The following is a 12,233-nucleotide window of genomic DNA, read 5'->3' on the forward strand; positions in this document are numbered from 1 at the left end:
ACTCCACCAAAAGTCTGCTAGAACTGATACATGAATTCAGCAAAGTTGCAGGATACAAAATCAATGTACAGAAATCACTTGCATTCTTATACACTAACAATGAAGCAACAGAAAGACAAATAAAGAAACTGATCCCATTCACAATTGCACCAAGAGGCATAAAATACCTAGGAATAAATCTAACCAAAGATGTAAAAGATCTGTATGCTGAAAACTATAGAAAGCTTATGAAGGAAATTGAAGAAGTTATAAAGAAATGGAAAGACATTCCGTGCTCATGGGTTGGAAGAATAAATATTGTCAAAATGTCAATACTACCCAAAGCTATCTACACATTCAATGCAATCCCAATCAAAATTGCACCGGCATTCTTCTCGAAGCTAGAACAAGCAATTCTAAAATTCATATGGAACCACAAAAGGCCCCGAATAGCCAAAGTAATTTTGAAGAAGAAGACCAAAGCAGGAGGCATCACAATCCCAGACTTTAGCCTCTACTACAAAGCTGTCATCATCAAGACAGCATGGTATTGGCACAAAAACAGACACATAGACCAGTGGAATAGAATAGAAACCCCAGAACTAGACCCACAAATATAGGACCAACTAATCTTTGACAAAGCAGGAAAGAATATCCAATGGAAAAAAGACAGTCTCTTTAACAAATGGTGCTGGGAGAACTGGACAGCAACATGCAGAAGGTTGAAACTAGACCACTTTCTCACACCATTCACAAAAATAAACTCAAAATGGATAAAGGACCTGAATGTGAGACAGGAAACCATCAAAACCCTAGAGGAGAAAGCAGGAAAAGACCTCTCTGATCTCAGCCGTAGCAATTTCTTACTTGACACATCCCCAAAGGCAAGGGAATTAAAAGCAAAAATGAACTATTGGGACCTCCTGAAGATAAAAAGCTTCTGCACAGCAAAGGAAACAGTCAACAAAACTAAAAGGCAACCAACGGAATGGGAAGATATTTGCAAATGACATATCAGACAAAGGGCTAGTATCCAAAATCTATAAAGAGCTCACACCCGAAAAACAAATAATCCAGTAAAGAAATGGGCAGAAAACATGAATAGACACTTCTCTAAAGAAGACATCCAGATGACCAACAGGCACATGAAAAGATGCTCAACATCACTCCTCATCAGGGAAATACAAATCAAAACCACACTCAGCTATCACCTCACGCCAGTCAGAGTGGCCAAAATGAACAAATCAGGAGACTATAGATGCTGGAGAGGATGTGGAGAAACAGGAACCCTCTTGCACTGTTGGTGGGAATGCAAACTGGTGCAGCCACTCTGGAAAACACTGTGGAGGTTCCTCAAAAATTTAAAAATAGACCTACCCTATGACCCAGCAATAGCACTGCTAGGAATTTACCCAAGGGATACAGGAGTGCTGATGCATAGGGGCACTTGTACCCCAATGCTTATAGCAGCACTCTCAACAATAGCCAAATTATGGAAAGAGCCTAAATGTCCATCAACTGATGAATGGATAAAGAAATTGTGGTTTATATACACAATGGAGTACTACGTGGCAATGAGAAAGAATGAAATATGGCCCTTTGTAGCAACGTGGATGGAACTGGAAAGTGTGATGCTAAGTAAAATAAGCCATACAGAGAAAGACAGATACCATATGTGTTCACTCTTATGTGGATCCTGAGAAACTTAACAGGAACCCATGGGGGAGGGGAAGGAAAAAAAAAAAAAGGTTAGAGTGGGAGAGAGCCAAAGCATAATAGACTCTTAAAAACTGCGAATAAACTGAGGGCTGATGGGGGGTGGGAGGGAGGGGAGGGTGGGTGATGGGTATTGAAGAGGGCATCTTTTGGGATGAACACTGGGTGTTGTATGGAAACCAATTTGACAATAAATTTCATATATTAAAAAAAAAAGCTTCTGCAGAGCCAGGGAAACAATCAACAAAACTAAAGACAATCTATGGAATGGGAAAAGTTATTTGCTAATGGCATACCAGATGAAGGGTTCATATCCAAAATACATAAGGATTTATATAACTTTACATAAAAAAGACAAATAATCCAATTAAAAAATGGGAAGAAGGTATGAAGAGACATTTTTCCAAAGAAGATACAGAGATGGCCAACAGACACATAAAAATATGCTCAACATCATTCATCATCAAGGAAATGCAAATCAAACCAACAGTAGCATATCACTTCACACTTGTCATCCCAACGGCCATAATAAAAAATATAGGAAACAAGTGTTGGGAAGGATGTGGAAGAAAAGGAACCCTCACACACCTTTGTTGGAAATCAAACTGGTGCAGCCACTGTGGAAAACAGTATGGAAGTTGCTTAAAAATTTAAAAACAGAATTACCACATGATTTAGTATTTCTACCAATGGGTGTTTACCCAAAGAATACAAAAACAGTAATGTGAAAAGATACACGCACCCATGTGTTTACTGCATCATGACTGATGACAGCCAAATTACGCAAGTAGTCTGAGTGTTCACCAATAGGTGAACTGTTAAAGAAGTGGTATATATACTCAATGGAGTATTATTCTGCCATGAAAAAGAATGAAATCTTGTCACTTGCAACAACATGGATAGATCTAGAGGGGATAATGGTAAGTGAATTAAGTTAGAGAGAGACAAATACCATATGATTTCACTCATATGCAGAATTTGAGAAACAAATGAACAAAGAAGAAAAGAGACCAAAAAACAGACTCAACTACTTAGAACTGACGGTTACCACAGGGGAGGTAGGTGAAGGGGGTGGGTGAAATAGATAAAGGGAATTAAGAGTGAACTTACCAGGATGAGTATTTAGTAATATGTAGACCTCTCAAATCACTATGGTAAACCTAAAACTAATATTGCTTACTATTTAGTTTTCACTAGAAAGTAGTTTCTAAGCATTAAGAATTCTAACAAATGTCATTAAGACTACTGGAAATAATGAAGGAAGCACTCTGTGCGCAAGGAAAATAACATGTGTTTTTGTTAAGAAAATTCTGAGAAATGGGAATACATTTTTGTTGAGGGAAAAGAAAGGAATTTGACCTAAAATGAGACTGGTTTAGAAAGGGAAAACTGGAGAAAATATGAATGTTAAAAAAAAAAAAAAAAGTTGTAGAAAGTCTGTGAAAAAGGAATCTTTGCTTAAAGAATGTGTGGTCAGGACAAAGAATGGAATTAATGAGTTTTAAAAATATACTGGTTCATGATTGGAGTTTGGTTTTTCTCTCTGTTGAAATGAGGATTATCCTGGAATATTGGTATGTTTTTGACAGAAAAAAGTACAAGGTTTTTCCTTTATCTGCCCTGAAAATACAAAGTTTGCTATCAGGTCTTTACTTAATAAATTTAAATCTCATCAATACTAAAAGAGCTAAGTTCTGCTAACAACTATGTAACCTTCTGTATATGCCTTTAGAATCTCTTATTGCCACCTAGGTTAAATAAGTTTTACGTTTTTAATGATTTGTGTTTCTTCTTAAGAGTGTGCTTTAAAAAAATTTTTTTTAATCATTTATTCATTTTTGAGAGAGACAGAGAGAGAGAGAGAGAGAGAGCGCGCGCGCGCGCGCGGAGAGGGGGAGGGGCAGAGAGAGAGGGAGACACAGAATCCAAAGCAGGCTCCAGGCTCTGAGCTGTGAACAGAGCCCAACACAGGGCTCGACCTCATGAACCGTGAGACCGTGACCTGAGCCAAAGTTGGACGCTTAACCAACTGAGCCACCCGGCACCCGTTTATTTATTTTTGAGAGAGAGAGAAAGACAGAGCATGGGCAAGGGAGGGGTAGAGAGAGAGGGAGACACGGAATCCAAAGCACGCTCCAGGCTCTTAGCTGTCAGCACAGAGCCTGACGCAGGGCTTGAACTCAGGAACCTGACGGAGATCGTAACCTGAGCCAAAGTCAGACACTTAACCAACTGAGCCACCCAGGCGCACCATTCAGCATGTGCTTTAAAACTTTGATATTTTTAACAAATTTCCCAAAATTCAAATTCTAAATTAAGTCTTTTTAACTAATCAGGCTTATTTATTATGGTATGTTAAACTACATGGGAAGCATTGTCAGAAACCTTTTAAGGTTCTACTGCATAAGTGAATGCCATGAAATCCCAAAATCCCAATAATCATTACTTGTAATTCTAAGTATTGAAGTATTGTCTATCCCAGAAGTAACCAAATTTCCTTATCAACTATAATGTTCATTACACTATAATGAACTCTCATCACATCTTTAACCATGCTCATTTTTGAGTCCTTTGTTATTTACAGTTACTGTTCTGATTTGTACTCCTACAAATGTGTTTCACCTTCAAGGACATTCATAGAGAGGACTCTTGACAAACACAGGTTTGTGATACCCTTAAGATAATAAAACTAAGCCAAATAAGAATTTCTGGGAACGGGAAAACCATACTCAAACTGAACAAGAATTAATAACATGACTAAAGGAATCAAGGAAGATTATTACAGTTTTTATGACTCGTTTGAAACATCACTGATTATCTAATGTTTGCTCTTTGGGATTTTAAAAAACATTTTATCTTTTTCCCCCTACCTGATCCCTCCTGAATTCACAAACTCTTGGTGAGTATTCTTACCCTCATGGCACTTAAGTTATTTGCATAAATTCAGTAAGAATTTCTTGTAACAGGTCACCATTAGAGAAATTGATTCTATTACCATGGCTTTGACTAGAATGTCACATTTGAGAAAGACATGCATAGACTCAGATATGACCAGAAAGCTAAGGAACTAGGGTTGACTTTATGGTGCCAAGGAAGCCCCCTAGAATAACTGCCCTGGCTAGTACCATGCTTACAAGGTTCCTGGAGCCTTACGAGGTTAGGTAAGGAAGGTCACTTCCTGGCAGGCTCAGGAACCTCAGAATATTTGGGGGACCCCAAAAAGCGAGGGAGCATTTCATTTCTTTAGTTATTACAAGCGAGTCTGATGGCAAGTATTTGGTTTGGCTCTTTGCCTTGAAAGGCTTTCAAAAGCTCGATCTGAAATTCCTTATGAAAAAAAAGTTCCAGCAAAGCAGATCTGAGAGAACATGTAAGGCCAGTTACTATTCTTGCTGTACTTACAAAAATATTTGGGCCAAATTTGTGAAAAATGGACTTGTTTTACAAACATATTAGTCTTATTTTGGCTATTGTTGATGGAAATGAGGGTGATTTTGGAGAGAAAAAACTATGTTTCAGTAACATACCTCTATGGGTGTAAGATTCTAGTTCTAATTGTCCTTGCATGTTTCTTGTTTACCATACTAGCTGGATCCTGACTTCTAATGATTTCCTTGATTATTTGGATAATTTTCTGCCTGACTACTTACACACTATAGACCTGACTGAAAGCCATGAGACAACTGTTTAACTGAACTGACCTGATTTACTTCATTATGAAATGTGTAATAAGAAGCGAAGACTACACATTAGAGTTCAAAAAAAATGGCTCTATGAAGGATAAAGGGCTCAACGTAATACCAGGGGCTACCTGTAACTGGATGAAAGACAGTTTCACTCCTTGAATCCTGATCTATGCCCCTTTTCAGCAGGAAGTAGCTGGAGTCGTCCCTGTCACTCAAGAGTGAGGAATGATGAAAAGTCAGGCTGCCATGGAGACCAAACAGCTACTGTGTTGTTGCTAAATGAAGCTTTGCCATGTCTACTCACTTTGAAACATCTGTCCTACTGCTCCAGCCTGGCACTGCCGATGTCCCTCTGTCCCTGTTGCCTCAGGAAGCGTCTCCCTCTTGTGAGCCATAACTTAAGGTCAAATTCACAATCACTTTGAGGCTGGGTCTTTGGAGAGGATCTCTTCTGCTGATACCTTCACTTGATGACTCACCTCTTTACCAAGTCACTGGGGAACTACTAAATGTTTTCTTTTATAGGTATATTAACCTCATGTGGCCATTTATATTACTGCTGTGACATAGGTATGCAAGCCAACTAACTCTCAACATCTTGCTCTTGGGCCATCATGGAAGAATGTCACGTAAAGACTGCACGGGCCATAAACATGTTGTGGGTAAAGCATACCAATGCTGACAATACTGACTCCAGGTTGGACCCTCCATCCTGTTCACGTCCAGGCCATCACCTCCCTCAGGGCTACATGTCCCGGGCCCCCTGGAGGTTTAGGTATGCCCTGACCAGAATATGGGAAGGCTTGTTGTGATCTTCCCTAAAGTTGTTTAGATAACTAGTAGAGGTAATGTACTTTCCTCCCCCATCATTTGGAGTACATGTGGTGCCACAGGGTCTGTTAAGTGTTAAACCCTGTGACCTCACCACAGTGCCCTCTGCACATCCCTTCACACTCTATGAAATCTGTGGACTGAGGTCTAGACTTTGTGAAGAACAGCTGTGCAGCTACTTGGATCATCACCTGCCCAATCCCCTGGGGTCAGTAAGTTACCCTGAATAAAACTCTGTGTAAACTGTATGGAGTCACCTGCTTCGTTTTCTAATCTCAAAGTGCCTTCTCAGTTTAGGGGATACTTTATTGTGCATCCTCCACCTTCCAACACTCTCTTTTCCTTGTTTCTTAGAAAAAGAGAAGCAAGTCCTCCTGATTCTATAGGATGGCCCCGAAATCTGTAAATCTAACCATACATAAGTGGTTGACTGACATTACAATTGTTGGTATGTTCCATGTTCTGTCCCTACTTAGAAATACACAGTTAATGTGTGCTGCTTTATCAGCACTGAGTAAGCCAGAGTCTTAACCACAGCCCACAAGTAATGGTGGGGGTGGGGGAGGAGGGTGGAGAGTGCGCAGTCTTGATCTGCTCAGAGTGCAACCTGCTCCACATAGTCACACTGTATCGTTCGGTTACACAAATTATTGTTCAACTGGTTCCTTGTATCTCTGGTATAAGGGCTCTGACGGGAGACACTTCAGGTGGCTTCCCCCTAGCCTGTCAAGTGGAGGCACTGATTGGTTACAGTAAGTGGTAAAATACATCAAACAGTTGCCTCTTCCCAGATTTTAGGACCATATTTATATCCTTAAGTCTTTCAAACCCATACTCTCTTATCATTTTTCTCTTGGACAATTGCAACAGTCTCTTAGCTGGTCTCCATGTCTACAGTCTCACCTTCCTTAAGCCATCAGCTAATGCTACCAAGTGTGGTTTCTTGAACTGTGTGTCTGATTATGTCCCGGAGATCACAGATTCGTACTACTCTCTCCAGAGTGCACCAAGTTTCGGAGTTGGGGGGCACACTGAAAGGATGAAGTGCTAAGTCTGCTTAAGCAAACAGAAAAAGGTTAAAAAACAAAAACCTAGTAGACAGGAGGAAATAAGCAAAATGGTCATCCTGAGTTGTCCCCCAAGCTGTCTTTGCCCTCCTCTCTCCAACTGCACACAATGTCCTTCCCCTAAAATAAACCTTACTCCAATTATATAGTACTTACAATTCTCTGACCGAAGCAGTCTATTTTATATCTACTATCCATTTGTTTATGCCACACCTTTTCCCTTGAATACTACCATCACAAAGAACCTTTCTCCTATTAAGTTGTTCTCAAAAAAGGTCCTAATATCAAATTCACTACTCTTTCAGTATAACTTACTTTGTTTCTGGCAAATTTTAACACTTCATTGGATTTACCTGGCTTACATTTGTATCTTTACTAGAGATTACAGTTTCTTCAAACAGGGATCTTGGTTTTTTGTTTTGTTTTGTTTTTTTAATCCCAAGTCCCTTATGTACAAAATAGGCACAAAAGTGGGTGTAGGTGTTTGGAGTAAGCTGTACATTCTAGACCTGCTTGATTCCTTAACTTGTTCAGGATCCCTTGAGAAAGTGAACACTTGGGTACTTTGCCCAAGAAAACTGAAAGGAAATTTCCCAGAGGGGAGGAGGGAGGGTCATGAAATTCCTTAAGAGCAACAAGGAATCCCTAGGGATTCCACTCACCCTCGTTTTAGAACACTTGCTTAAGAGACAAAGTAGTCTTTAGTAGTATTAACGTACATATGCCCCCTCCCTCAGACCCTCCACTCTTGCAACTCCAAGAGTCTCCAAGTTTCTATTGAATATATTAACTTAAATGCACCACAAAGTTTTTTTTTTCACTCCAATTAAGACTTAATAAACTGCTCTTAAAAACAAAACAGAAATATTGCTTCTCTCATCCGTGATCAGGCCCACGAGAACCCAAGGAAAATACCAGGGCCAAAATAAAAACCAGAAACTTCGTCATGGTTTACAAACAAAAGACTGTACTAATATGTACAATTTTCTACAGAATGAGAGACAATATGTTGAAGTAATGCATTCGAAACTCCCACTGTCAAATGGGAAAACACAGAACTGGCTTACCGGGTCTCCAGACCCCTGATCTATTCTTACCCATAGACGCCAGTTCTTTTTTTTTTTTTAATTTTTATTTTTTAACGTTTATTTATTTTTGAGACAGAGACACAGCATGCACGGGGGAGGGGCAGAGAGAGAGGGAGACACAGAATCGGAAGCAAGCTCCAGGCTCTGAGCCATCAGCCCAGAGCCCGATGCGGGGCTCGAACTCGCGGACCGCGAGATCGTTACCTGAGCCGAAGTCGGACGCTTAACCGACTGAGCCACCCAGGCGCCCCCATACACGCCAGTTCTAAAACAAGCTTCCCCACCGGCTCCGCCCGCACAATTCACTTCACCTTCACGCTTCCCTTCTTGTCCATGAAACGGTAAGAACAGATCCCGACTAGGGACACACTGGAAATTTCAGCTAGTTGGAAACTCCATAACATCTCGAGTATAAGCTCGAGGTGGCCGGCGCGTTCTCTCCCATTCACCCCTTTTCTGCGACGCCATCAGCACGTCCACCAGCAACGCCCCCCCTCCCCGCGCTTAAAAGAAAGGGGGGCAAGCTACGTTATGGCGTTATCCGCTCCGCGGAGGAAAACACGGAGAGACTGATACCTCTCGGAGTAGCGCAGGAGTTCCGCATCGAGCTGTTCTCGGATACCGGTGCGTTTCCTGTTAAGGTAGCGCGGCGAAAGCGCGATGTGTCTTCGGTGCGGCCCCGCCACCAGGCAGGAGTAGCGGCTATTCACCAGCGCACACGCGGCAGCGTAGGTTGGCAGCTCTAGACAGGGCAGGACGCTGGCCGGTCCCGCCACTGGTCCCTCAGAGGCCGCCTTCGGCGGCGGAGCCTCTGAACAACCCGCAGCCATGCGGCCTGTCAGGTTTCCCGCGGCGCGCGCCGCTGACGCAGGCAAAACCGCCTATCTCCGGACGCCGGGTTTCTCCGTCATCCGCCAGCTGGCACGCCCCTAGGAAATTTCTCTCCTTCAGATGCATTACGCACTTCTGACCAGCAGAGGACAACCGCTCTTTCGACTGGGTAGCTAGGAGCCTGAGCGAATTGGAACGTGCTCCAAGGCAGGGCTGGCAAACCTCCGTTTTCGCGAACGTCCTCGGTAGAGTTAGTATGTAGGTATAACAGGGATTCACGCTTTGATAATTTCCCGTAGTAACGTGGTTTGGTAAATTTTACAAGCGTGGACAGTACAGTAATAAATGTTAATATATTTAGGGAGTATATTTTCTGCAGGAAACTCAATCCTAAAAAGCAGCCCAGATGCCTCAAATACAATACATCTGAAAATAAAACCATCATCTCTCTCATCCCGCTTCTCTCTTCATTCTGTAATAACTAACTCAGGAAATCTTACCACCATTTTCCAAATGGCTCAGTCCAGCTGTCAACCTTGGAGCCTCTCTTGTACCCTCAAATATCAGATCAGCCCCAAGGCTTGTGGGGTCCAAAGTGGAAACATCAGTCTATTGGGATACTTCTCTCCGCTCTCGCTTCCAAAACTACAGAAGTGCCTGTGGATGGTCAAGAGGACACTCAGAGCACCTTCTCCGAAATGAAAATGTAACCATGACTTGTCCCCATGCATGCCCCATTTTTCTAAGGATAATACAGTCTCCTTAATATGGCTCTTAAGTTACTTACAAGACCATATTAGGATCTGCTGTCAGCCCAGGAGTTAGATTTATCACACTTCCCATTTTACATTATCTGCTAGTCACCACCCATATTCATTCACTTTTAGCTTGCTCCCTCTCTTTTTCTCGGTTTCTGCTACCTGGTGGGAATACAGTAGTTTCTCTCATATGGGAAAACTCTAGCTTAGATTCTGCATTCTGTTCCTCTGCAGTTTACTACCACCTTACCTCTCCCTGCCCCCCACATAAGGATTAGTTAGGTCCCCCATTTTTGTAAATTACTACCTTCAAGCACTTGTTTTTATGTTAATTTTATGTCAGTTGCCTGTTGGCCTTCCTTCAAAGACTCCAAGCTCACTAAGGCACGAACCATGATAACTGTCTTCTTCACCACTGCAACTCCCCTATGACTCAAAATAGCCAAAGCGTAGGAAATAAATATGGGGTAGTTTTATAACCCTTTGCATGCTCGTAAGACATTTGCTTGTTTGATTTTGAAAATTGTTTTCTAGGGGCGCCTGGATGGCTCAGTCCATTGAGCGTCCAACTTCGGCTCAGGTCATGATCTCGCGGCTCATGGGTTCCAGCCCCACATCGCGCTCTGTGCTGACAGCTCAGAGCCTGGAGCCTGCTTCTGATTCTGCGTCTCCCTCTCTCTCTGCCCCAACCCACTCGCATTCTGTCTCTGTCTCTCTCAAAAATAAATATTTAAAAAAATAAAAAAAATTGTTTTCTACTTTTTAGTTTTTTTTTTTTTTAAGTCCTGTCTTGATTGTTGGTTGCTATCCACAATCTGCATGATTTGAAAGAGGGAGAAGGTGATCTAGCCTACACAAAAATGTTCACCATTATGGCGTTACTTTAGCAAATCCACCTGTTTCACCTACCATGCAGGGAGGAAGGAAACAAGTACAATGAGATTCCCCGCACCTATCTCCCATCTCACACAAATCCACAAACTTCGTTTGATCAAGGGCCTATAGATAGACTGTACCTTTGTCTTTTGGTCTAAAATTTGATCAAAGTGACATGGGAAGTCAGGCATTGGTGTTCCCTGTTTCATTAAAAGCCCTGTCAAGTCAAAGTCATCAAACATGTGCTAAGAAAACCCCTTTTCTATAAGAAGAGAGAACGTTAGATGTGACTTTGACTCTATGTCCACTGACCCCAAAGAAAAAGAGAAAAATGTCCCTGCAACTATCTTTTTTTTACCATTGACCTCTTCTTCTCTAACACGCGCACACACTCTATATTATGTTAGTTTCTATTCCTCAAAATCAGTGAATCCCTGGAGCAATATAAATGTGCAATAATTGGTAGTTTGCTGAAATAAATTACAATGTAATTTGTGGCATATGCTCTGATTTTTATAGAAAATATGCACATTTATATGATTAGAAAAGAATCTGGATGTATAAATTCTGTGTTAGTTATCTGGAGGGTGAATTGCTTTTTAAAATTGTGTGTATTTTCACATATTATTGTAATGAGTGTGCATTGTTTTATATCTTTAAAAAGTAGAAAATCAAGAAAGGGTTCCCATTGTTGACGATTTTGGTTGTTACAAGATATACTCAATTTTTAAATAGTTTAATATAGTGCAACGCAAGGAGCCTTGGGTGATAAAGTTACACTGAGTCTGAGTCCTGGCTCTGCCGCTTACTAGATGTGTGGCATTGGGCAAGTTCTTTTTTTTTTTTTTTAATAAAAAATCTGAAATTGTTAGAGTAGACTTTACTGAAGAAATGGAATTAGTAAGTTTGAACTATGTGTAAAGGTTTACATAAGGTAGTTTCATATAAAGGGCAATTCAGATAAAAATGCCTTTGCATCAGTTGGCTTTTGCTGCATAACAAACCATCCTCAAATTGGGTGGCTTTAATAACAATCACTAATTCAGTTCAACATTCTGTGAGTAGAAATTTGGGCTGGGCTCAGCTGGACTCACTCAAGCGTCTGTAGTCAGCGGAGGGTGGTCCATGTGTCTCATCCTCCAACAGGCTAGAGTAGCCTTGTTTGCCTGGCAGCTGTGTACTTTTTGGAGCAAGAGAGAGTGAAGGAGTGCACCAGAGAAAACATGGCCTCTTGCACAATGCAGTCCAATGCATGAAATACTTATGATCTCAAGTACTTTGTCCTTTGCCTAAGAAAGGATTCAGGGCTACTTCTATCGTATACCAGGTGTGCACGGGAAGTCCCTAAAAGTGCCCCCGCTTGTCATACAGTAATAACAGTCCTGACAAGAAGAGTTTCAT

At 41.4% G+C, this 12,233-nt stretch overlaps 1 protein-coding gene across 1 annotated transcript in view; it reads right to left on the bottom strand.

Annotated features, from left to right (window-relative positions):
• The window catches only part of POLR1F (RNA polymerase I subunit F), a 31,719-nt gene extending 22,481 nt beyond the window's left edge, over positions 1-9,238 (bottom strand). The window contains exon 1 of the mRNA XM_019443557.2: positions 8,944-9,238. Within this exon, the coding sequence (XP_019299102.2) occupies positions 8,944-9,197 (254 nt within the window). The 5' untranslated portion in view covers positions 9,198-9,238. The remainder of the gene's footprint in view (positions 1-8,943) is intronic.
• Between the last annotated feature and the right edge of the window lie 2,995 nt (positions 9,239-12,233).

The sequence above is a fragment of the Panthera pardus genome, unplaced genomic scaffold (assembly GCF_024362965.1).
Source record: "Panthera pardus isolate Hobbes unplaced genomic scaffold, ASM2436296v1 HiC_scaffold_8, whole genome shotgun sequence".
Classification (NCBI taxonomy): domain Eukaryota; kingdom Metazoa; phylum Chordata; class Mammalia; order Carnivora; family Felidae; genus Panthera; species Panthera pardus.